Here is a 24,916-nt window from a genome sequence, read left to right as displayed (position 1 = left end):
TGTTTTCATCTTCTCAGTGTTCAACCTAGTGCGTTAAAAAGTTGTAGTTGTGCTAATTTTTATCTGCTCTTCTCATTTCTGTATATTTCTCGCTGTTCGGCGTTTTAGGACATACTATTTAACGTAATGTTAGCGTGTGATACTCCGTCTTATGCAAAAGTTTTATCTCAAATTTTTGTTCAAGAGGGTGTATTAAATTTTTGGCGGGAAAATAATTCAAGGGGGTACCCCCTTAAAATTTTTGTCAAAAAAGTTGCCAGGGGAAACGCTGTGCAATTTTTTTCCAATTTTCCCGCCAAAAGTCTTAGTATATATAGGGCAAATTTTTTGATGACACCTTTGTAATTAAATTTATGAAAAATCACTTAATTAATTAAGGGATTATTGAGTTGAATAAAACTAATTGAAACACAAAACACTTGCTTGTATTTATTGTTTGAATGAAATATTTTACTAAAGATAATAAAGATTACAAAGAAGACACTTGTACTTTATTGACTTCTGTTAACAGCAATATAAATAAATAACAAAGAGACGAAAAATAGTAAATTACTTTCATCGACATTACAATATTAACTTAGTAACAAATTGAAAAAAAAATTGGCGCATGCGTATTTTGGGCGCCGTATTTTTTCTAAGTTTTTTGGCGGGAAAATTTAAAATTTTTAAATGGAATACACGAAGCACAAGACGATTTTTTTTTTTAAAAAAAATTGGCGCATGCGTATTTTTTCTAAGTTTTTTGGCGGGAAAAATAAAATTTTTAAACGGAGTACATGAAGTATAAGACGATTTTTTTTTTTTTTTTTTAAATTGGCGCATGCGTATTTTGAGCGCCCGTATTTTTTCTAAGTTTTTTTGGCGGGAAAATAAAAAATTTTGACATGGGTCTTCACGAGTAATAGTTACTTCAAAAAAATTACAATGATATTGAAAGCTTTCATGAAACACTAACTTGCATCAACTCTTAGTCAAAAAAAGTTTACAGGGAAACATTTCAAATTGGATAGCTAACTCGACTTTCTGAACAGTTTTGATACGAAATCAAACGAAGAAGCAAAATCTTCACAAGTTGCCTCCGAGAAACCAACACTGTGTAGCTGTGATAAGCAAGTTAAGAAGCTGAATTAAAAATTAAAATCAAACGTTTTGCTGCGGTTTTGAAGCAAGAAATCTTCTTGATAAAATTAGACAATCGAGGATCTTGAATCTCCGTCAAATTTCAAACAAAAGCGTTAAAGCGCGAAGAAAACTGTTAGTTACAAACTTATTACAGCTACACAGTGTACGAGTTTCCTGTAAGAAAAACGTTTATTACTCGAAAACCTTACGAACTTGGTAGACTACACTCTGGAGACTTGGGCTCGTGTATCAAACAAGACAATTGGAATCAGTAAATAAATTTTACGAGCCGCAAAACAGCGCGAAAATAAACTTGTTTGAAACTAGAACAAATGTCCTCCTGTGTTTCGAAGTCTGCCGTCTTGTTCTTACTTATCCGAGAAAAGAAAACACTAGCGATCTTATCTATCTATCCTACTTTGCGTTGTGTTATCTTCAATGTTTTGTCCTTATTGTTTCCTCCAGTGTCTGTCTTCAGTGTATTTAGTTGCCGTCGCTCGCCAACTTCAGTACCTCTGTGCTCGTCTCTGTCCTTATCCTTTCGCTGTCTTGCTTGTAATACCAAAAATCCTGAGAGAAATTTAAAAATTATTTACTTCACATGTCTTGTGATGTCTATGTATCAAACCAAAACAATTGCTGCATGTTTTCTTGACAAACATTCATCTTCTGCTCCTTTAGATACGCGTTTGAATATTTTCGCAATATTTTCCTTGTGGCATTCATTAACTCAAACATGTAATTTACACAATTTGAAAACAAACTTTGCTTATTTACATTCGAGTAAGACGAAGTACAATCTCGAAACATTAACTCTTCACACTGATTGCCAAGAGATCAAAATGTCATTTCCAAATGTTACTTCCTCTTAGAATATCAATACAATGTCACGCAAACAAGTCTAGAGAATAAAGAAATTAATCAACTAATGAATAGTGTCCTGCTATACCACAAGATTGTGAGAACTGACATTGAAAGACAGGTAAAGCAAAAGATCTCGATGTGACTTACGAATTGTATGAACTCGAAACGGTAAATAACGAAACACCGACGTTCGACAAATGCTACATGTAGTCGTTTATTCCACAGATAACAAATCACAACTGTCAAAAAATGCCAATTGATTATTCGACTGTTTCTAAAATATTTAGTACAAAATAAAAGTATAGTAGTATAATAATAATAACAACAGTTCTTACCTTGAGGAGAATTCAAATTCCATAAGTTGACAATACACTGTGACATCTTTGTTTGAAGCACGTGCTTCAAGTCAAGTTGTTGTAGCAGGTTATTTGTGTTTCATAGCATCTCCAAACGTCAGGATAACCGCAAACTGAATTCTGATACTTTTTCGAAGCAATAAGCAAAGGTAACGGTAGATTTCTGTAAATTAAAGTTTTAAACGTGAATGGTTAACATACGGACGAAGAAAGCAATGCGACATGTTGTTAACACATATGAAATTTGCAATTTAAATTTTCAAACATTTGCAGCCACGCACTAGGGTGTTTAAATGCGGTCATCTGATTGGTTGCTTCTCTCATTGCATTTATGCGCGGGATTATTTCAAATTTTCTCTCACAGTATTCTTGGTGTTTGGACAGGAAAATCGACATTGGAAATAACAAAGTTAACTATGTTAGAAAATTCCTTGCAACCCGTAAAATAGATAATCACCCCCCCCCCCCCCACCCTGTGGGAGGGGGGAGAGTGTTTACTTTCATGGCACAAAAAAAAAGAAGATTGAAAACAAACAAGCAAGCTTGAAAGGTTACTATCGACCCCTGCAGGTATGTGCCGGGAAAGCCTTTGACGAAAAAGCCTTGAAGTGTTTTTCGACTACTAATGACGTCAAATTGGTTGCCATGGCATTGCAAAAAATGTTAAACCAGCGCACCCTTTATCCTTTTGAGGCAAATAACCTTTGGACATTTCCCGTTTTGATATATTTTTGTCCCAATATTTTGACAAAACGGAAAATGTTTGAAATGTTTAGTAGGTGTGGCTCAGTGCTACCTAACTTTCATAAATTGGGGATGGCTCTGAAAATTTGAAAACTTTATTGACTAAACAACGATACATAAAAAAAACCTTTACTGAGAATTTTCAAGGTTGTTAGTCCTAAAAGTTCAAAAGTAAGGTATGCTTATTTTTTTAAGATGGCTCCATGGGTGATCATTTTTAGCATGGCACTCACTAGTGTTATATTTTGAAAGTTAGTTTTTTTATATCCCCATTCTTTAAAACCTATAAAATTTAATAAGCAATGATAAAAGAGTGTGCTACAACCACCTCAGTTGAAATCCTAGCTTTTAGTCATGAATAAAAACGAATTCGTTTTCACTGTTTGTGTTTAATATTGTGATTTTCATCAAATTCCTTTTGTGAGAACTTTAAAAGATGTCACGGTTCATGTAAGAGTATATATGAGTATAGCCAGATAATAATTCTGAACACAAAAGAAAACCTTTGTTAATTTTTGGTAAAATGTGTCATTTTCAAGTGCCAAGAAAAGTTTTACAGCCACTCTGTCAAATTTAAAAGGCGATAGTGTATGCCAGAAAAGACAAGTGACAATGGAATTTCACAGGAAACACAAGGAAATTCACTGTCAGTTTTGCTTTTTTTGGTCATGCTCACATCATAAATATCAAAAACCTGATTTTCTCGTTTGAATGTGCTCAGATAACTAAATCTTTCATTATCAACATGTGTACCTAATAAATAAAATCTATAAGGCAACTAATTTTGTCATCATAACCTGAATAGAGATGTCAAGTTTTGAAAGGTTCCCTACTAAAAAAAAAATCAACACTTTTTGAAAACAAAAAAGCTGTCAAAAGGGTTCAGAGCCACCTTAAATTTAAGTATCTTCAGGTGGCTACAAAAGGTGTTTGCGAATGTATTGACCAGCATAGCTGTGAAAGAAATGTGCTAAAGACATAAAGGTCTATAGTGTCATGAGTCACCCTAAAGGACTTCTTGAACTGACTGAGCTTTTCTTTGCACCTAAGGAAAATGGTGATTAAAACTAGGTGGTCTCAATGTTAGACAAAAGGAATGATTATGAGGCCCGATGAAGTTCTCAGTTGAGTGTTTCTGTTTGCCTTTTAGGCCTTGAACCAGCAAAAAAACACAACAGGTGTTTACTTCTGTCTGAGTAAGTAACCAATAGGAATGTTTTGGTTTTATATTCATGCATAGCATATGAGCACAAAACAAAAGATTGTAAAAGGTACTGGACCTTTTTTCATTTCAACATTTTTGTTATTGTTTTCCTCAAAAGTACTTAGGATTATCAAGGGGGATAAGGGATAGTGGACAGGGCTGCAAATAACAGTCAGTCACTGGCATTGGCCAACCAAAATTTTGCTCATGTCCAACAAGATCCCAACTGTGGTCGGACATGATGTCCGGACAAATTTTTTATCCCAAATCATTTTATGGTAAGGATGAATAAAAGTCTACCTTGAGTAAATCTTCCTCTTTTTGTGATGTCCCACCACAATTTGTTTTGTCCAACCAAGATGGTGTCTTAGTAGGACATATGCCCTTTCAAGAGAAAAAATTATTTGCAGCCCTGGTGGACCTTCCAACACTTGCTTGCTGCTTTAAAGTTTGCTCTGTTAACTAACGTAGTGTAAAGTTATGGGTACTGTGCACTGTCAACAACAACAATCACCTGCTGGTATTCTTGTGATGTTGTGGATCCCATCATGCACAAACTGAACACCAAGGACAATGGAACCACGTAGTACTGTAAGAAGAAGACAAGCAAATTACTCATAAGTTTTACTACACCCCAAATGGGAGGAACTTAAGGTGGCTCCCTATAGTTTCATGATTGCACGCATGCTGAGGATGAAAGCTCAAGTAATTTGTGCAAATCCGAAGGAAAATGTCAGTGTTTTTCAATATTTTATGACGTCAACATGAGCACAAAAAGCAAAATTGAAAGTGAATTTTCTCTTGTTTCATTTGGTGGAATTCCATAAAATTTGGCAGACTGGTAGTAAATATTTTACTTTAGTTGGAGCACGTTTTTCAGGGAAATGTATACAAATTTTTTTGTAGAAAAGACATAAATTTGCAAAAATTGAAAAAAAACTGCCGGTACAAACCCTAGTTTTTCATGTTTAAAATTTGTATCCCACAGGATGCGATGTGCTGTTAAAATTTTGAAAGATTTCACCAAAGGAAATTCAAGAAATTCACAAGTAAAGTCATGAAAAAGTAAAAAACATTTGTTTAGGCATTTATAATTCAAGACTAAACCCAAAATTATTTTTTTTTATTTTGTAAAACACTATTTAATCATTGCTTATTATGTGTGATAAGTTTGAGAGGACTGGGTGCAAAAACAGCATTCAAAACACTTGTGCGTGCAATGCCATAAATGATTAGCCTATGGAGCCATGTTAAACGAACAAATGTGAGTGGAGGATGAAATTTTGGGAATTTTACAGGCCATAATTTTCAGCAGAACAGTAGAGGATTTTGGTTCATCTTGCTAGCCATGTAATAACACCAGTTACAGCTGAGTAAACTTAATGGGTCTGTGTTGTTAGAGGTGAACTTACCTGTAGTTGATACAATTTACCCATAAACAGGGTTAAAAAATAATAATAATAAGCAGGGCTAGAAACAAAATTGTGGAGGTGACGTGGCCAAGTGGTTTAGGGTGCTGGATTTGAAAACTGGAGGTCCCTGGTTCAAATCCTCCTCCCTACCGTAGTCTGGATTTTTCTCGGCAGTCTCAAGTTTGAATACATTTGACATTTAAATAAAGTTATCTATCTATTTTTTGAATTCCAGCTTGCCCCTTAAACAAGCAGCTCTCAATTTTTGCTTGCCCTGGGTAAGTCTTAGATTGCTCATTTTTTAAACAATAACAATTACCTGCTAGTATTCTTGCAATGCTGTGGACAACATAATGCACACAATCTACACTGGCTTGCATTGTTCTAAGGAAAAGACAAGCAAATTACTCATGAGTTTCCATGCCAGGGCCCCTGCCCATGGGGCAAGTGAGAATGAAGAGTTACTAGCCCACCAAGAAAATCTACTTGTCCTAAAGACTGGATAGCACTTTTTATGATCCCTGATAAAGTTTCAAGTTTGTTATGTGAAGATCAAGTCTACAGGTGAACCAAAACTTAATGTCAGCCCTGGCTAGGATGAAAGATGTAATTCAACTCCTTAACAAATTGATGAGTTTTCACCTGCCACCCTCCATGCAGAAAAAGCGTTTCGTGGAAGAATAAATCTGGGCCATACCTATAGCTTAGTGTGTTTCACACATCAACTGATCTCATAATGAAACAGTATCCTGAAGTTGTCCTTCTTTCCCTGGTAGTTTTTACTGACTTCCAGCTTTTCTCACCTATGCTTGGCAATCCTGAAGAGAGATGAGTTTGCCATGCTGAGTAATCTGCTAGTCTGAACTTGTCCACGTTTCTCTTTACTTGCTATGGCCCTTGCTTTATGTGTCAGACCAAATGGCTGATACAGCAAGAGCTTATCTCGGTTTCTATAGCATTAAGCAACTAGGAGTATTTCTACTCCCTCCCTGGATGGGTTGCTACATGTAGTACACCATCGGGTTACCCCCAGCATCGACTATGCCAGAACCCATTTATACACCTGGGTGGAGAGAGGCACTGTGGGGGTAAAGTGTCTTACCCAATAACACTATGAGACGACCCTGAACAAGGCTTGGCTTTACAATACTTTACTTTTGTTTCAGGTTACTTAAAAAACTTTAAGAAACCTTTTAATCAAGGCATGGAAGGTATAATATTGGGTAAGAAATATGCCTCAATTTTTTTCCTAACTGAAATCTGGGTTTAAGTTGGGAGGAGGAGTTGGGGTAGGGGTGTAAGGGTTTAATTCTCAGCCAAATGACTGTAACTGTTCATTTGCACTTTCCTATGGTTCCTGTCCAGTTGTCACTGAAATCTGGTGTCAGGTTTCATAAGAAATCAGAGAATGGACTGCTTTCCTATAATACAAGGTTTCAAATTCTCCCAGCCTTCATGCAAATGCCTCACAAGTGGAATAAGGGTTTCATGGAACAGTTCTATCGTCAAGCATAATTCTACATGTGCATCCTATGACAGAGTCACAGAAATGGAATTGTACAACACAATAACACTTACCCATAGTTGATGGGTAAGTGCATTTTTGTCATGAGCTCCTGGCTTGGGAGATTGGGCAACCACTCCACACGTTTACACTATGACTTAAACTAAAGTTACCTTAACTTACCTTACAGTGATCTTCCGACTATCCAGACCATCTTTCCTAGTCAATCAAATGATCTTTTGCTGTTCATATCTGTATGGCATCTGATAGGATTAGTCTAACTCCTAAGTAATGAAAAAAAATTAAGTGTGGTTAGATGAAGCTCATGTACAGTTATACAATGCAATAATCTTTGTCAGCTCACACACAAAATTACATGGAAGATATTAAGTACCTTTATTTAGATGTTTCAGATGGGTGGGGGAGAGCAAATGAACTCTGCACTGGGTAGGGGAGACAAGTGGCCCTTTAAGAATACCAAGAAATTGCCTCTTTCCTACTCCCTAGTATTAAACTCAGTCTGGCAGTGAGAAACACGTAGAATGACTTGACATCCAAAGCCGAGCTGTAAAGTACAAGGAGCCTCTGTACAACACCCCCAGCCATCCCAGTCACCAACCTGGTGGGAGACTGAAGACCAGCAGTGTTTTTTCGCATGTAACTTAGCCTTAAGTACATTTAGCCACTTATCCCAGAGATTTATCGGTCCTCTTGTGATTGCACATTTGCATATTTGAGGATGTTGCAAAAAGCTTTTTTTTATCACAACATCTCAAAAACAAACATGGCCTCACAGGTTCTGTTTTTCACGACGTGAACTTTCCGTAATTAGAAGCACAACACAACTTAAAAAAGTTCGAAATGATAAGCAATAAACATCAAGAAGATCCTGCTGATGAAAAATGGGGTTATGATGACAGATCCTTCCAGTTGCAAGAAAGTCTGACATCAAAGGTCTCTTAAATAGAACAAAACCGTACTACCGGCTGTGACGACAATTCATTACAATGACGATTACAATCCACGTCCATGGTATTGAAAATTACCTTTTAGATTGAATTCACCACATATGTATTCAAATTCCCAGATAGACCACAACACAAATTTGGATAGTGCAACTAAACTTTTGGAGAAGGCTTATCGAATACATCCAAGTCACAATTTTCCATGAACACGATCATGTTATTCATGTATTAAATGACACAGACATCACTTTTCAAAATTCCCTGACTATTCCCTGACTTTTCACCGGCAAAAATAAAATTTCTCTGGTCAAGTCCCGGATGGAAATCTTCCCGTTCACTGCATCAAAGGGAGGGTTTCATGGCTCGGTGCTTGCACAAGCTATAATGTTAATCATTCAATTACATTGTTATCAAACTATTGGAAGTGTGCGATGACTCTTGTGGGAAATTTGCCTTTAAAAATTTCTCGGTGAGTCACAAAAACACCACAATATAGGTGACACTTTCTTTCGTATGTTCTGACTTAATACATTAAGTGCATTTTCGTTTTTGTATCAACCACATGTATTTTAGTAATCACAGACTATAACTTTGTGAAAGAATGGCTGATGCTCAAAATTCATGCACCATGTCAAAAGATTTATCAGAAAATGTTGAATACATTCTTGAATGTTCATCGAACAAGGTTCAAGCCTTTAAATGCAAAACTGACTGTGCTTGCTCGACTGAATAATTTTTACCACGCTTTATGTTACCACAGACATTCAAACAGACTGGATCATATCACTCAGGAGATGATGAGCTAATAACTGAAGTGTGTTAAAATTTTCGTTGTTGCTATTGGTTGCTAAAAAAATACCTTTTGAAGTTAAACAACAGAACATTTTCCAATTTTTGTAACTCGCTGGGAAATCAACACAGAAATATTTTGATTTTTGTGAAAGCCTCACACAGTTTCATGCACTAATATCTGACAAACATTTTGGCCACATTTTGTTAAATCCAATAAATCCACATACCCTATTAATTAATTCGAATAGAGGTAATTCATGCAAAAATAAACTTGAGTTTTTGACCTCAAAAGAAATTCACAGTTTTCCCACCTCACCAAAGCAGTTGTCAATGTGGCCATGCCGCTGACCAAAGGGATGCAACTTAGAAAACTCTAGCAAAACTCAAGGCCAATCCATTCCTGGAAAAGGTTTTGCAATTAAGTGACATTTGTAAAGATGTACATGTTTGATATTACACATTCAATCAGGAAAAGAGAAGTTTGCCATGAAAAATTCAGCAGCACACAAACCAAAAAGGACAAAAGAAAAAGAGAAATAATAGCAGAATAGCCTTTGAACAGGCCTAAGCAGCGAGCCAGGTGAGCCACCACAGATATTACTTTATAAAATGCATGATGCATAATGCATGATTTATCAACCTGTTTGTTTGTACAATATGGAAAAAAAAGTCTTTGAAGCAGAGGAAAGCAGTGTGTGCTTACATTCAAATTTGAGCTCGTGAAAAGCATAAAAATCACCTAGTGCATTGTTGCCTTAGAGAAGCGAAGTGAAGATTTCAAGCTATTCCTGTGTGAGAAAATGAAAGAAGCAATGGATAAACAACAGAAGCGAAATAAGAGTCCATGAATACATGAGATTGCACCAAAACTTTCTAATTGGTTTATCACAGTTTGCGGATTGTCAACTTGTTTTAAAACATAGTCACGTAAGGCATGCATGAGTTATTTTTCTTTTTTAATTAAAAGCCTCTGGAAGTAGCAGCATTCGATGCACTCTTAACAGTTGTGATTACGTTTATTAAACAGGTCTGTTTGGTCACATTGTACAGCAAAAAAAGAATATGTTTCACCTTAAGAAGTGTACTATAAAGCCTAGTTTTATCAAGGTTTGATTTTGACAATTTGATCAGTTGCTTTGTTTATAAGAACTTCAATGGAGCTGTTCCCAGCAAGACAGCTACACATCATGCAGCCTGTAATAGTAGTTTATGGCAAAAGCAGATTACTGGGCAATTTTTCTGCAACCATTTTGTAACAAGAACTAATTTAATGCAATAGCATGGTCTTATTCGGTTATCAGCATCAATCAGATTGATCATAGTTTCTTCAGTTTTGACATTCCAAGAAACCACTCCAAATTAATAGCAATTTTAAAAGCCATCCACACGAGAAGGTACTTTTGAAGATGAAACAACTAGACCTCTGAAAGAAAGTATACATTTTATAAGATGCCACCAAATCTGTGGAGTTTGGGAAGTTTCCTTGTCACGTAACCCTTCCCAAAGCCTGAGAGCCTTTTTGGTGACAAAATAAGAGTTACAGAAAATCTATGAGACACTTAAAATTTACCCAAGTCTGTCAATCGTGCAATCTGTTTTAAAAACATACCATCCCATTTTCTAACTAACAATTTGATTGGTTTTCGACCGTCCTAGAAACAATCCTTCTTCCTCTCGCACAATGTTGATTTTCTTATTTCTACGCAGCATTGAATTGGGGGGGGGGGGGGGGGGGGACTGGGGTTATCAGAGAATTATTGCTAGATGCATATGAAATAGAATAGAGATAAAAAAAAAACGCTTATATGTTGGGACATTCCCTCCACACCATACTTCAACATACTTCCAACATATTTCCAACTGGAATGATTGCAATGCGAAATTTCCACCACCATGTCTAATTTCCACAGTACAAGTTTGTCACATTCAGCAAACTTTCTAGAACGCTAAAACAACAATTGTTTCAGATACAGTCAAAGGACCACCCTGGACATTCCAAAAAGTGGTCGTATACAAGAAAGGCTCTCATTGTTTCAGTTCAGTATAAACGTTTTGCAACTGCTTAAAATCAAGGTGTTTGTTGCATTTTAACATTCTCTTTAATGATCATTAATTTTAAACAGCACGACTCTCATCAAATAAATGTCAGGTGTACGTTTATTTTTTTAATCCAATAATAATTATCATACAGGGATCATACAATCTAGTTTAGTAGGATGTGAGTAAGATAGCCTAATATGACCCTAAGGTGGCCTCACCTGTGCCAGAAATTGAGATATTAGAGAGCACACATCAGCATGCTCACCTCCCACCCCTTCCACTGAGAGCCTTGAACAGGCCAATTTTGCAGCCGACATTAAAATGTTGGCCAAATGTGACAGAAATTTTTCAAATTTCTATTCCAAAACAGAATAACATGAAAAATATAACAAACATACAAGTAATGTTTAATAAAAATGACTGCTTAAATATCAAAAGAGAAACTTTGAGTGTTACATTTGTATATACACTGTATTGACGCTTCACTATTTGTTTACAAAATTCTCTTTACGGTAGACTTATAATTCAGCTATGTCAAATATGAGATGGACCGAATCCTCACGCGAGTGAATGTTTTTTCTTCCTTCACCACCAAATTAAAACCTTATGGTGACACCTGTACTGCTAATTCATATATCATTATGCCAACAAGGCCTTGAACAGGTTATTATTCACATGGTCTTTATGTGGTCTTCTTAACAAGGTTCAACCACGCATTTTGACGACTTTCACAAACAGAAATGTAAGAAGGTGCCAACTTACCTGTTTTCACTCGCCGTTGTCCTCTTCAAACACAGCACGTACAAAAGAAAAGCAATTTGAATGCTGCTACAATAGAACCAGCCAGAAACATAACAACGCCAAAAACGATAACTCATGCTGAAAAAAAAAAAGAAGTCGTTTGAATTCCAATGATCCGTCATATCCAACAAAATTTTCCAGATTGTGTAACTCAGTATTGTATTCATTGGGTCAGTGCATGTGAGAATCAGTGATTGAGTGTTTTATTATTAGGATGAGGATATATACTGTCTTCTTCAATAAGAAATACAATTCAATTAATTGCATGCTCATCTAGTCGAGGAAACATCCAGATTTCAATAACAACAGAAAAAAATCTCCTTAGTTTTTGAAACATTAGCAGACATTTTCCAAATGATTTAAAGACTTGTCACTGTTCCAATGGACCGAGTTCGTAATGATATACCGCTTTTTTATGAGATCTTGCGTGATCATGTGGGTGTAGGTATCAACCAAGAGCTTTTATGTCATTTCAAGCAGATCGAGAATGTATAAGCTGACAGTGTGCACATACTGGTACTCTTGAACAAACATGGAAGATTGTTCACTATTTACTTGATTTACAAACATTCAATCCCATAGAACTAAAGGAAATTTGGGGTCAAATTTAGAGGTATCCCAACTGAACTGATACAATCTTAGCACATTTACAAAAACAAGCTCATAACTCCTAGAAAATTGGCTGTGTGGGGAGCTGATGATACCTACAGTGTACATTTTTTTAAATTCTTTACCTTAACTGACACGCTCTATCTTTGAAGGCGTTCCGAAAAAGCTCTATCTATACATGTAGCTTCTACTCTGGGGTAGCATAATCAACTAAAACAGTCGAGGTACATTGTTACCAAATCTGTAAATCTTTGCAACAACAAACAAGCTTGACACAAGCGACCCACCATATTTGTTTTACGAGCGGTCGACAGAACAGTAAAATATGTGCCAGTGATTTATATAAAACCGCTGTAAATAGGGTCTGATCGAAAAAATCTTGCTAGAAATGTTGAAGGTAAATTACACAGTGTTTTGCCCACAGATGTTCAAATTTCCATAACAACTATTACACAAAACAGTTTAAAGTTTTACATAATACGATAATCTTAACTAGTCACAAAGTTGCAACCAAAGAGAAAGTTTTGGTCACAAAAGGAAAACATTTAGTCGCAGATGCAACCATATCGGTCACAATTTCAAGCCCTGTCATACAAAGGTGTGCATGGTTTCTGCTATGAAGTAGACACCTTGTAAAATGCCGCATGTAAATGCTTTGCTAGTTCAGTTTGCGTTGGGTTTAAAATGTATTTTTGTTAAGTGTCGCCAGAGACTGGTGTCGCTTTCCTTCACATGACTATACATCAATTTGACTTTTGTTCCTTGAACTCCATGTTTAGGTTTATCCCTCTCTTTATTGACTTTATTTTTTATCTGACATTCTGGCACCACACAATTCAAATTTTCAAATTTTTGTCTGAATAAGACACACATCTTGGCCATCAACTACCGGTAACTTTTCTAGCGCTTCCTGTTATAAATGTTTCAAACTTTTGATCTTGAAGGTCACTTAAGTTCTCTAGTATTTGTCATTTGTCAATTCCACATCATCCACCATCCGTCTGACGAGATAATTTACGCTGGACAAACATCTGTGGATGGTTATCTGATTGCCTAAGACTAACAAATTAAGAATCTTCACGTGTCCAGCTGTGGCTTCAGGGAAGGAGCACGGTTTGCTTTCCCAGACACCGGCTGGTAATCGAGCCTACCCGTTGTCCCAACCACTTCCGTTATACGCCATAAACCACAATGTAAACAATCATTACACTCATGCTATTGAGCGGTGTCTATGATCTTGCTTGTTTCATTATGTTTGCAGGAAAATATTTCACTTTATTATATGGCTGTATCTCACAAGGACTGGGAACTACCGAATTTACGAATTTGATTGGCTAAAATTGATATTGAAAGCAGTCTAGATTTTCCCATCTGGACTGGTTACATTTTGCAGTGAAAAGTTGAAAACTAAAATGCAAAAATATTGACTATTTTCTTCCAACAATAATTATATATTTATGGAAGTGCCAAAAAGCCTGATGAGAAAAGAAAAGTAAAGAGGATGAGCAGACTTAAACAGAATTAAGTTCAACTCGTCACCGTTTGAAAGCAAAATGTCAGCTAGTATAAACCAGTTACATTAAACAAATTAAATTTTCTTGTTTGCCACATAATAAGCATCTTATTAACCAAGCTTAGTCGGTCTGTATGGGAGAATCTTGACCAGGGTTGCCACTCACCAGAACAAAAAAAAGAAAAAATCCCTGACTTGTCACTGACTGTAAAGCCATTTTCACTGACCATGCAGGTTGACTATTTTGGCCATGAATCAACAAAAATAAGGATGGCTCAGAGAATTTTTAAAACAAAATTGCCTTGTATATACGAAAACATCTAATGAAATAATTTGCTGCAATCTTAACATAAAATTCCCTGACTTCCACTGACTTTGAACAGGGATTTAGAAATTCCCTGACCTGATACAAAACTCCCTGACTTTTCCCTGACCTTAAATAAAATCTAATTTTCCCTGACTTTTCCCTGACCATACAATGAGCTTTATGACTAATCAGAATGTCCAATCTTATATTGGAAATTATACTAACAGTAGATATCTCATGGATTATCGCTATAGTTTGCCATTAAAATTGCACTTTCGTATTTGACTTTGGCACAGAATTTCCATTCAGTACTGTGCCAACGAAATTTGTCTCCTTTGTTCTCTGCGAATTGTCAGGAAAATTGTTAGAAATTTCAGAATTTTTTAGTGCTGACTGCAGTGAAAAAGCGATGATTTTAAAAATTATAAAAATTTGTGCACATGAAAATTGAGACTAATGAAAAAACAGAGTGCTGCAATAAAAATTCAGCTCTTATTTAGCTCTTATTAACCAAGCAGGAGGTCTGTATGGGAGAATCTTGACTGAGGTCATGTGTGCAGACTGAACGCAGAGGTCAATAGGGTTGCTATACATCGAATGCAAATATGGCGGACCACTCAGTCAGCGCCCGGGACAAGTCACATGAAAGCGAGGCTAGTCAGGCTTTGATGTTTTGTTTTGACTATGCGTTCCCAGAAAAGTCTTGGTTCCTCGTTGATTTGGTCCATTTTATTTCGCCCTCCCTACACGTTTTTGTGTTCCTGAATGCCACCAGAAGGGAGTGAAATCTTCCACAGCAGAGAAAGTGTTTTTTTTTTCAGTTTCCCTGTTCGCCTCTGAGGGGAAAACAGATGAAGGAAAGAAGTTCAGGATCGCCAAAGGAACTGTTTAAGTTTGTTCGTTACATTTCAGGCTGGACGATCTTAGAAAATGGGTGAGCGATTGCGTTTAGCTCCAAGTCATTGTTATTTGGCTCAATGCTTTCACTGGTTTCAGCTTTCATTCACTTGGTTATTACAATGTCGTATTTGTCTCGTGTGATTCCGTGCGAGTGGACGTGGACGTGGACGTGAACAACTTCTTCTTTTGAGACAGAGGATGTCTTTCAAGAGAAGCTTTTTTTACGTTGGGGAAGGTACTGGCCATGCAAATCATGTTGCAACACCACCAGACACCACACAAGCTCGTCATTTAAAGATTTTTCTAAGATCTTCTATCCTGAAATATAGCAAACAAACTTTATAGTTCCTGCGGCGATCATGAACTCCTTTCGTTCATCTCTATGAATTGCATTGATTTTCTATTTTCCCTCAGAGGCAAATGGTGGAAGGCTTCTATCCCTTCTCCTGGCATTCAGAAACACAGCAACTCCTGGGCACAGCGATATAAAACAGATCAGATCGACGACAAAGCCACACTTTTCTGCTGAAGCATTGTCAAGACAAAACATCAAAGCCTGACTAACCTCGCTTTCATGCTGCTCATCCTGGGTGCCAACCGAGTGGTCTGCCATATTTGCATTCGGTGTATGGTCAGGAAAAAGTCAGGGAAAACTAGATTTTATTTAAGGTCAGGGAAAAGTCAGGGAGTTTTGTATCAGGTCAGGGAACTTCTAAATCCCTGTTCAAAGTCAAACACTGTGGCGCACAGTTGCTGAATGAAGTCCTCATTTATTTAGAAGACATCACTCCAAGTCCAGGATATTTGAAAGGATGGAGAATTTTCAAAATGAAAGCTGTCGCCCTTGAACCAAAAAATCTTTTCAAGAACTCGTATTCAAGGCTTTTAAGGTATTCCTGGAGGCTAAAGTGACATTTTTGTTTTGCCAAAATTTTTTGTCCGCTGGAAGATAATTTTAAAACACAAACGTATGCGAAGTTTTAGGTCGGAAAAACCAAACCCGTCTGAGATATTGGCATGCGAAGTTTCGTTTCTATGTAGGTTTTCGCGGTAAAAATACGAAAAAATGTCCTGCTGTGGTCTCCCAAAGGATGGTCTTGTTGACAGCTCAACGCAATAAAACCTGGTAATTCGAAATGTGACACCCTCTTTGATCGTGATGGCAGCCGAGGAAGCAGTAAATGCGCTCGACCGTACTTTCAGAGAGAATGGGTAAATAAATCGCTTCGTGTACTGAATTTTGTTGCTTTTCTGTACTTGTTAAGAGATTTACAATGGCTTTTTTGTCATCCAGATTTCAGGGAACTCCTCCTGGCCTGGTGAGGTTGCTTCGCGGTTTTCACCAGAGACAGGAAGAGACCGCGGAGCAAGCAAGAAGGCGTTTTTATCGCCGAGTATTCGGCATATTGTGGGTAAGTACCTTAGTGACTTTTGCCCTATGATCTCCACGAGGACCTTTGATGCCGTGCTTACTTTTTTATTGCCATTTGTGCCTTTGTTTGGTGCGTGCGTGAAGGTAATGTATGATGTCAATCTTCCACGTGGCAGTTTTGTGTGTGGTTTATGGTCTTGATGGAGCCAAGTTTTCACTAGCGACGGACAAATATAATTGCTAAACACTGAGAAACGTAAAAATGTATAGATTTTTCTTCGTTGTTTGCGCTTGCCCCGTTTCGTAGTGTTTGTACGCGGTTTTATATCGACTTTTATGTTGACTTGTGTCATTCTATTTTGCTGACCGGGTATCTGAGTAGCCTATAGTTTACTTGAAAACCGTTTCATTTTTCCCATCATTTTGGTGCTTTGCCTCGTGTGATGAGGTTCACAAAACATGTTTGTGAAAAGGTTTTTTTTTCCTCTACAGTTTGGAAACAAAATTGGCGAAGGCCGGTTTCGGGGGAAAGCCCTCCCGACTTACGTGTATCCGGATTGCCTCTTTTAGGCAATCCGGACCATCCTATATGTGTCACTGCGGGATTACCCAAATCCCGAGACGTCAGCGGTGAGTTTTTTTTTTTTTTGTCTTGTTATATCCACACCAATTTTTCTTAAATTAGTGGTTCCTTTTGAGCAAAATGTAATTTCTTTGCTTTTATCTTGCCTTTAGGTTTATAGGGTGACTTTAATAGACTTGCGGGATGCAAGATGGCCCGGAGATGCCTAGGTGCATAGGACTAGCCCAAGAGGAGAATTGATTGTAATTTCAAAAATTTCTTTTATTTGTAATAAAATGATGTGGAACAAAATGACTATGTTTAAAATCATGAACAAATAATTCCATTCACCCATATAGACAGCATCAATTCCTTAGGAGCAAATTGGAGCGCTGGTGTTTCTTTCAATTTAATGCCATGTTTACTAGTCACATGCTCCAGTACCATAGGCAACACTTTCGATGGATGTATTGCACTCCCATGAGCCAGAAAAATTCTCATAACCAAGGAGTGGGGATATAATACATGGAGAATGTAGGTAATGAGCACTCAAAAGCTTGAGCCCCTAAGAATAATCACACCCACCCATGCAAAATCGTCCGTAGGTACCTATGCTTCATTTTGATACCCTAAACCTCACCCCCAAGAAAAAGGTGGAAAATGAAGATGAAAAATTTGAGGACTTACATGGCAAGCTACATATTCAAAGTATTACTAGGTAAAAACCTGCACATCCAATTTTCTGGCCTACTCTTTGAAAAATTTAATTCTCTGTAAAACTCAACCTGTCATCCAACCTATAAAAATATAATCATCCTCACAAAAAGGAAGTTAATACAAGTAATCAACATTGAGTAATAAATGGAACCCATGATTGGACTTTATTTTTAATTTGATCAGCTGATTAATGTAAGGCTTTCTAGCCATTCAAAGAGCCCTAAACATTTTCGAGTTCAAAGAAATCGCAAAAATACTTTCTGCAGTCACATGAAAACGGCTCTACAAAATTTTCCAATGAATAGAAAAATTCAAAATTAAGATAATAGAATCTACTACTCTTCAATTTCTTTTTAGTGGTACTGATTATTATGTACTAGGATCCACTAGCAACTCAAATTTTGTACTAAAATATAACGCAAAGCTGTATTTGTGCGAGAAAATGCTAAAATGTTCTTGTAAGTGCTTTGTACCCGGCAAATTATTATTCATATGACCTAAAGTTTCACTAAGGCTGTTCATACATGACACATTACATGAAGCTTTCCTTACTAGGTACCAGGAGGGTAATATCATTGATAATCACACAATTTCTTCGTGACCCCAAGTAAACAACCTAAGGTTTCTTAAAATTTAGTTTTTATTTTTATTAGCTGGACAGTCTTTGTGGCTTCTCCTCAAGTGGGTTCTACTTCCACACCACTTGCATGATTTCCCACCCACTTCCACTTCAGCTCCTTCGGGTGCAGCAACTTCCTCCAGGACTGGTGGTGGTTGAGCTGTCCCATCAGCAATGGCAGTCTGGGTAATCAGGATTGCCTCTTCTTCATTGACAAGGTCATCTTCATCATCACCGTATGAATGCCTGATCTGGCAGGTTTTCACAAACCTCTTCCTGTTAAGTGAAAAAAAAAAAAAATTAGCATGCTTCACAAATAGAATTTCCTATGAAAGTGGCTGATAATGTTGATGCTAGTGACTCTTTTTCAGTATAACATGGGCATGGAAATCAGGAAAAGACCGCAATCTACTTACCTCAGTGTCTGTTCCTCTGTCCTGTTTATTTTCCGTTGCACACGCTTCTTCTTTCCCTGTTCTGTTTTCTGCCTCTCTAGCCTCTTCATCCTTTCTTCGTTGTCACTTTCACACTGCAATTATGTTATTTCAAGTCAATGATAGACCTAATTAACACGAGGAATGTAAAAGTACCCTCAGGCTCTAGTGTTGCCTTATTGTTACAAATACATGTACCATGTACTTCCAGTCAAGGCAACAATATGCACTAATCTAACATTTCTTTAGCCTGTTCAAACACCCCTATATGAAATCATTGGACCAGTGTTGGTATCTATGACATTATTTCAACATGATGGAGTTTTATAATAGTAAACGAACATGGACACAAAAATTTCGTGATTTAATTATACTAAAACATACCATTTGTTGGATTCCATCAAGTACTGGAAGGCCCATTCTTGAGTACAGATCCACAATCCAGTGGTATTCAGGACCTCGATTCTTGTAGCACCATGTCATGCTGGCTTGAATAAGTCCAAGATTGGTTGCTGCCTGGTAGTGCTTTTGGTGGAGGTTGATGTCCTTAGCCCTAAACTTGGTCAGTACACTAAATGTGGATTCTGGCAAGTTGGAGTGGCCCTTCCCCAAACCAGGGTCTATTACTTTCTCTGCCTCCTTAGCCCTCTCTACACACTCAATTTGATATGCAAGGGCATGAAACTCACATTTCAAAACATGAATGGAGTGATATGGCTCCCCAGAACATTTAAGCTCCTCAACAAAACCCTCTCCATCAGTTTTACAACCCTTACAACTACATTTTGTTAAGGGGTGAAATGAATAGGAACCACCTTCCCACTGATGGATGTCCCTGCAGTGGTACCTACCCAAGGTAAGCATTGTTTCCCTGTATTTTTCAGGGTCCCTCCCAGCGTGAACCAAAGCACAGTAATGGTTTCGCTTAGCACTTTGAATAAACCCAGGGCCTATACATCCACAGACTGGCTTGTTCCTTGTGGCAACAAAGACATGCTTTTTCCCAATACAACAGCACTTTAGCGATGCCATATTTGGGAAATCCCCTTTGTGAAGGTTAACAAAAGCTGAAGAAAATGATGTCATCTTCTGCAGCTCCTGAAGCTTTTTCCCATGGGCCCGACCTACATGCCCTCCACACAGCATGATCTTGGATTCCTGCTCATTGTCATACGAGTGTCTAAATCCCTTGGCTGAAGATGAATCAGCATCTTGCCAATTCACTTCAACCTTCATTCCCTCTTCCTTTGCCCTAGCCCATAACAACTGGGCCAAATGACCTTCTCCAGCCTTGGCAGTGCCTTGCCACAAATCCTCATTGCATATTCTGTCAGCACCCCTCATTGACAGATGCCCATAAAACAAAAGACCCCCCGTTATATAATTTTTTATAATAAAAGTACAATTCTGACTAAAGTGTCCCCTTATCTGCCAGCAACCATCACAGGTGGTTACGGCATGATGCCAACTACCCAACTGGTCACTTGAGATGCTCTTCATCTGAAGTTTTGCATCCTCACACAACTCTTCTAAAATTTCCTTGATGTATGGTAGGGCAAGATCCACTACTTCTAGAAAGGGCTTTTCCGATACTACACCCAACCCTAAACCTTTGCCTAAAGTTTTCCGATAGGAGGCATAGCCCTGCCCACTGATGAAAAAAGACAAGGATAGGGCTAAGGACACCAGGTGACGCCTTGACTCTGCAGCTAGTTGACTACTGATGTAGTTTATTTCTTCTTTCCAGCAACCATTGCAATGGAACAAAAATTTCATCGATCCTCCCAGACCTTTCTTCTCAGAGGCCACAAGTACAAGTTTGCCTAAGGGAAAGTTTAGCCATAGTTATGTTATAGACTAACAACGTATAAGTTGAGAGCAAGAAGACTACATAACTGTGACTGTATTTATTTTATATGTCACACAAATATATCTGTTTTGGTTTTGCAGCAGATTATTTTAAACTTGGAAACAGAAATAATTGAATTCGTCCACTACATGAAGTGACAGGACTGTAACACCAAAATTTTTTTTTCTTTTTTATTAAAAATTGCCAAATTAAATACAACTATCATTTCCCCTTTTGCAAAAAAAAATATAACCATTGCAGAGACAACTGTACAGATATAATTGTTTGATGGAGAGTGAAATAATTTTTCAATCATTGAAATGGAGCACAATGCTTATCAGCGACCAAAAAAAATATTTACAGGGCTATATATTTCCAAAACCATTATTGCACCTGATTGTGTGCACAAGTAAAATTTACCTCTACATCTTCCTTCCTTTGAAGGGCATTTAAAATAGGCATTGAACTCGCGGACAAAAGAAATAATGCTTGACGTTGTGGCCACAAACAGTCCTTCTGGGATACGGATGCTAAAAGATAAAAGCAATTGTAAGTAACAGCGCTTTGGCAGAGTCATTGTAATTACAGTAAACAAAAGCGCACTGGAAAATCATCGGTCAAGGTTAGCTAATGTTTTCACATAAAATTTGTAGCTACACAAGCTAACAAAACATGAATCAAAAATTTCACTGGGACGCACCAAGGGGAAGTGAAATAAACGTATGTTATGGACGCTTATGTAATGAGAATGTATTCATTGCTCACAGATCACATATCATAGAAACGTGAGAAAATCTCAATGCTAGACAAGACAACTAATCGAGCCATCAATCTTCAACGAAAAAAGTTATGAAATTGAGACGGTTTGTTGTAAGCTACAAATCAAGATACAAGCAGAAGTCTCACCATTCCCTATTGCTTTCCTCACGAAGTTCCTTTAGCGGTGGTTCGTAGTCAGAGTCATCATGGGGAGAATCGGTCGTTGATTTCTGCTCTTGTTTGGCGTTGACAATGGTTTTAGTTGTTTGAAAGGTCTCCAAGGCCCCTTCATCTCTCAGTTGCCGTTCTACATCTTTCGCACTTTTTAGTGTCTTTCCACCAGGGTTTGTGTAGCGTAGGTAGACCTTAACTCCCGAGGACGACTCCCTCTCCTCCTGTTTTATCGTCCAGCCAGCTTCCCTCAACTTATCAAAATCTAGCGCAATTCTTGATTGTGTTCCAGAACCACGAATCGCATTACCCTTCACCGCCTTCGCCGCTTTCTCGCTAGTTTCTCTCTGTCGCTTTTTCGGCGGCATCACTCCGACTACTTCTTTTTTTCTTTCGTTTTTTTTTTCGCTATATTCTCTCGCGCGTCCTATCTTTCGCTCGCTTCGAATGTCAATTCTCGCAATCACGCTGTCAACACTAACAGTTGGATGCCGTTGCGGATACTGTTGCTATGGAAAGGTGTTATTGTTTGTAATCGCTTTTTCCGATTGGTTTCGCGGGAAAAATAGCACCCCGTAAAAGGAAAAAAGGGCCCAAAGCAGGGCTGTTTTAGGCGATATACCGCTGGAAACTATTATTGTAGGCATTTACAAGATGGCTGCCGAGGAAAACAACGAAGGGAGAGCTTTCCGACTGGTAATTTTCGAATTAAAGCTCGATCTTGTGTCTAAATAAATGGTATAAATAAATGTGGGAGATTGTTCATTTCATTTTCTTTTCATAGGTTAATCGCTACGACTTAAAACTTGGCAGACAAAAACTACGTATGTGAATGGACTTTTTTGTGCGAGTACGTCAAATGCCTTTGAATACAAGACTCGTAGAAGCATTGCCATTTTTATAAGGGTGTGAAAACATATTTCTAGACATAATTTTTTCCCGTTTTCCTTTTCTCTGACGTACTCGCACGGAATTTTAGTTTTCAACCTCGTGCATAAATTGGCCAAACCTTTCTAACATTGAAGGAATATTCTTTGAGTTATTTTGCAATAATCAAAACAAGAGGGTTTCGACCACGCCCATTTAAATATCAAATTTCAGGGACTACTTTCATTCTGTCTGAAGAAAATTATTTTTTTAAGTAAATACATAGAACAACGTTTTAGATGTAAAAACTTGATCATTTTTGAGCCAATATTTTTAATGATTTGATGCATGTAAATATGGTAGAAAAATATGCAAATTAGCCTCCAGGAATACCTTAAGAATTGTAAGCACAGTGGTTGCGTTGATCGCCAGCAGGTCAGATCGATTGACCGAAATTTATTTTTCTTCAAACTAAAGCTACTCATTTTTAGGCGATGATGACAACTGTGAATGAAGTCAACAATGGTAAAACAAAGGTACCGGATGAATTTATTTTTCGTAGTGTTGACAATCGATGTACATGTAAGATTATTATTAAAGCTGCGACTGCATATGTGTATGCACACAAACAATTGTGTCTGTGTTTTTATGTTTTAGTCTGTTATTTTGAAGTCCTTGATATTCACCTCTGAAAATTATACTAAAACAATTATTTGCCTCAGGCTCAGTGAACATTGGTGAATATTCACCTTGACCTCGTCTTGGTGAATATTCACCAATGTTCACTTCCCCTTTGGTGAATAATTGTTAAATATCAACACAACATGCTCAACATAATTTAAATGTGGTATTATATGCCACACATTTGGCGGGTTTTTCATTGAATAAATTTGTCCAATTACATCGTGGAAGCAGAAAGACAGAAACCTTGTTGAGGGTCATGGCAGAATTAACATTTATCCACATTGTAAGAGAATTGATCTAAAACAAACCATACTAAGCAGCACATTGCAAGTTATGGTAAATGGTTTGAACCCAGGAGTATCAGTAGTCCGTCTTGTGTGATTGTTCAGGTGAGGGTAATTCACAAAAGTACTGTTGCTAGTGACTGACATTTTGACAACCTGAGCAGAAGTCATCTTCATAGTCAAGTGAATAGGTTTTGTCAGTCAATGATGTTATAAGTCTGGTCCATTGAAAGTGATTGGTCAGTTTAGCCATGATGGTATTGGCTGAAAGACTCATGTAAAGTTTGTCATCAGTCATTGGTTGCAGGGATACCAAACTGTTCCAGGTAAAATTTAAAATCTGAAACCACATGGAAATCTGATGTCTAAACATTGGCTATGAAGCACAGTAAAACAGCTTTACTGTAGTTTATTCCAACTCATACTAAGAGAGCAGCATAACATAGTGCCCTTCAGAGGAGTGAGGTGAAATAGTTTCAAAAACCAAAATTAAAAGAGAATGGAAAATGACACAACGCCATGCCTGTCACCCCAGTTGAACAGTTGATGGGCTGGGGGTTCCTAGCACCCAGCAGAGTACCCCACCCCCCCCCCCCCACATATTTTTCCCAGTACAGCCCCCGCCCTCACCCTCACCTCTCCCCCATTTGCAAAATATCAGTTACAAATTTGGCCTCTTATTGTGGCGCATAAGTAAAGAAAAACTATAATAAAAGAATATTACTAATAATATTATTAATAATAACTTGTGGAATATTAAACACTTACCAGAACATTGAAGTTGAGCGTCTAAGCTCACCAGTTTGAACTTAAATCTGTTTCTGGGTTTTGCTGGTTTTGTAAGCATAGCAGCATGGCAGCATGGCAGCACAAAAGTTCGACCACAGCGCCTTAACTTTGCTTGCATACTTTCCTTCCTTGTCTTGTAACAAAACGAGTCGAGCGTTAAAAACTCACTAAAGAACTGTGACATGTGAAAGGTGTTTCTAACCTTGAACTTTACTTAAATATGTTCAAAGGTAATCAATCTTTCCGCCATCTCGCCACGTTCGTCCCTCTCTCTCGCCGAGTTGGCATGCTCTCGGTCACAAAGCTCCCGGATATCTGTAGGTACGCACTAGGTACGCACAATCCCACAACATAAGGTAGCGATAACATTGATTTTTCATCACGAAATTGAAAATATGTTACATGTTTCTATCGAGTTATAGAAACACTAGTAAAAATTTAGGAGAACTCGAAAAAACTGTGTAAATACTCGCCTATGGGCTTGTGTTCCCACAGCATTCTCAGCATTTCTCTCCCAAACGTCGCCTCGTGTTCCTGTAACGCGATAGAAACACGGAGCATGTTTTCTATTTGTTAAGTAAACATGACACAGTAGCGATATAAACATAGTGATGACCGGGTCATAACTTGTAATCCGGTGTATGATGAGATTTGCAGCCTTCAGACCGCAGACTGA

The 24,916-nt window shown here is 37.6% G+C and overlaps 1 protein-coding gene and 1 long non-coding RNA gene across 3 annotated transcripts; both read right to left on the bottom strand.

The window, feature by feature from the left end:
* Positions 1 to 721: 721 nt before the first annotated feature.
* Positions 722 to 24,791, bottom strand: LOC145502568 (uncharacterized). 2 transcript variants are annotated; one of them, XR_014051362.1, is made up of 8 exons: positions 24,220 to 24,791; positions 11,766 to 11,882; positions 7,390 to 7,490; positions 6,400 to 6,520; positions 6,022 to 6,086; positions 4,805 to 4,879; positions 2,322 to 2,505; positions 722 to 1,692 (listed from the first exon to the last, which is right to left on the bottom strand). It is a non-coding gene; the product is annotated as an uncharacterized LOC145502568 (long non-coding RNA). The 2 variants fall into 2 exon arrangements; XR_014051360.1 differs by having other exon boundaries at positions 6,022 to 6,520.
* On the bottom strand, positions 18,047 to 21,370 carry LOC145503411 (uncharacterized). The gene is made up of 4 exons (XM_081482870.1): positions 21,107 to 21,370; positions 19,222 to 20,660; positions 18,820 to 18,932; positions 18,047 to 18,679 (listed from the first exon to the last, which is right to left on the bottom strand). The coding sequence occupies exons 1-4, from the start codon at positions 21,261 to 21,263 to the stop codon at positions 18,418 to 18,420; spliced, it is 1,971 nt and encodes a 656-aa protein (XP_081338996.1). The 5' UTR covers positions 21,264 to 21,370; the 3' UTR covers positions 18,047 to 18,417.
* Positions 24,792 to 24,916: the final 125 nt, after the last annotated feature.

Source organism: Orbicella franksi, chromosome 11, assembly GCF_964199315.1.
Source record: "Orbicella franksi chromosome 11, jaOrbFran1.1, whole genome shotgun sequence".
Classification (NCBI taxonomy): domain Eukaryota; kingdom Metazoa; phylum Cnidaria; class Anthozoa; order Scleractinia; family Merulinidae; genus Orbicella; species Orbicella franksi.
The sequence above is the reverse complement of the archived record's forward strand: the minus strand, read 5'-3'. Positions and strand labels throughout refer to the sequence as shown.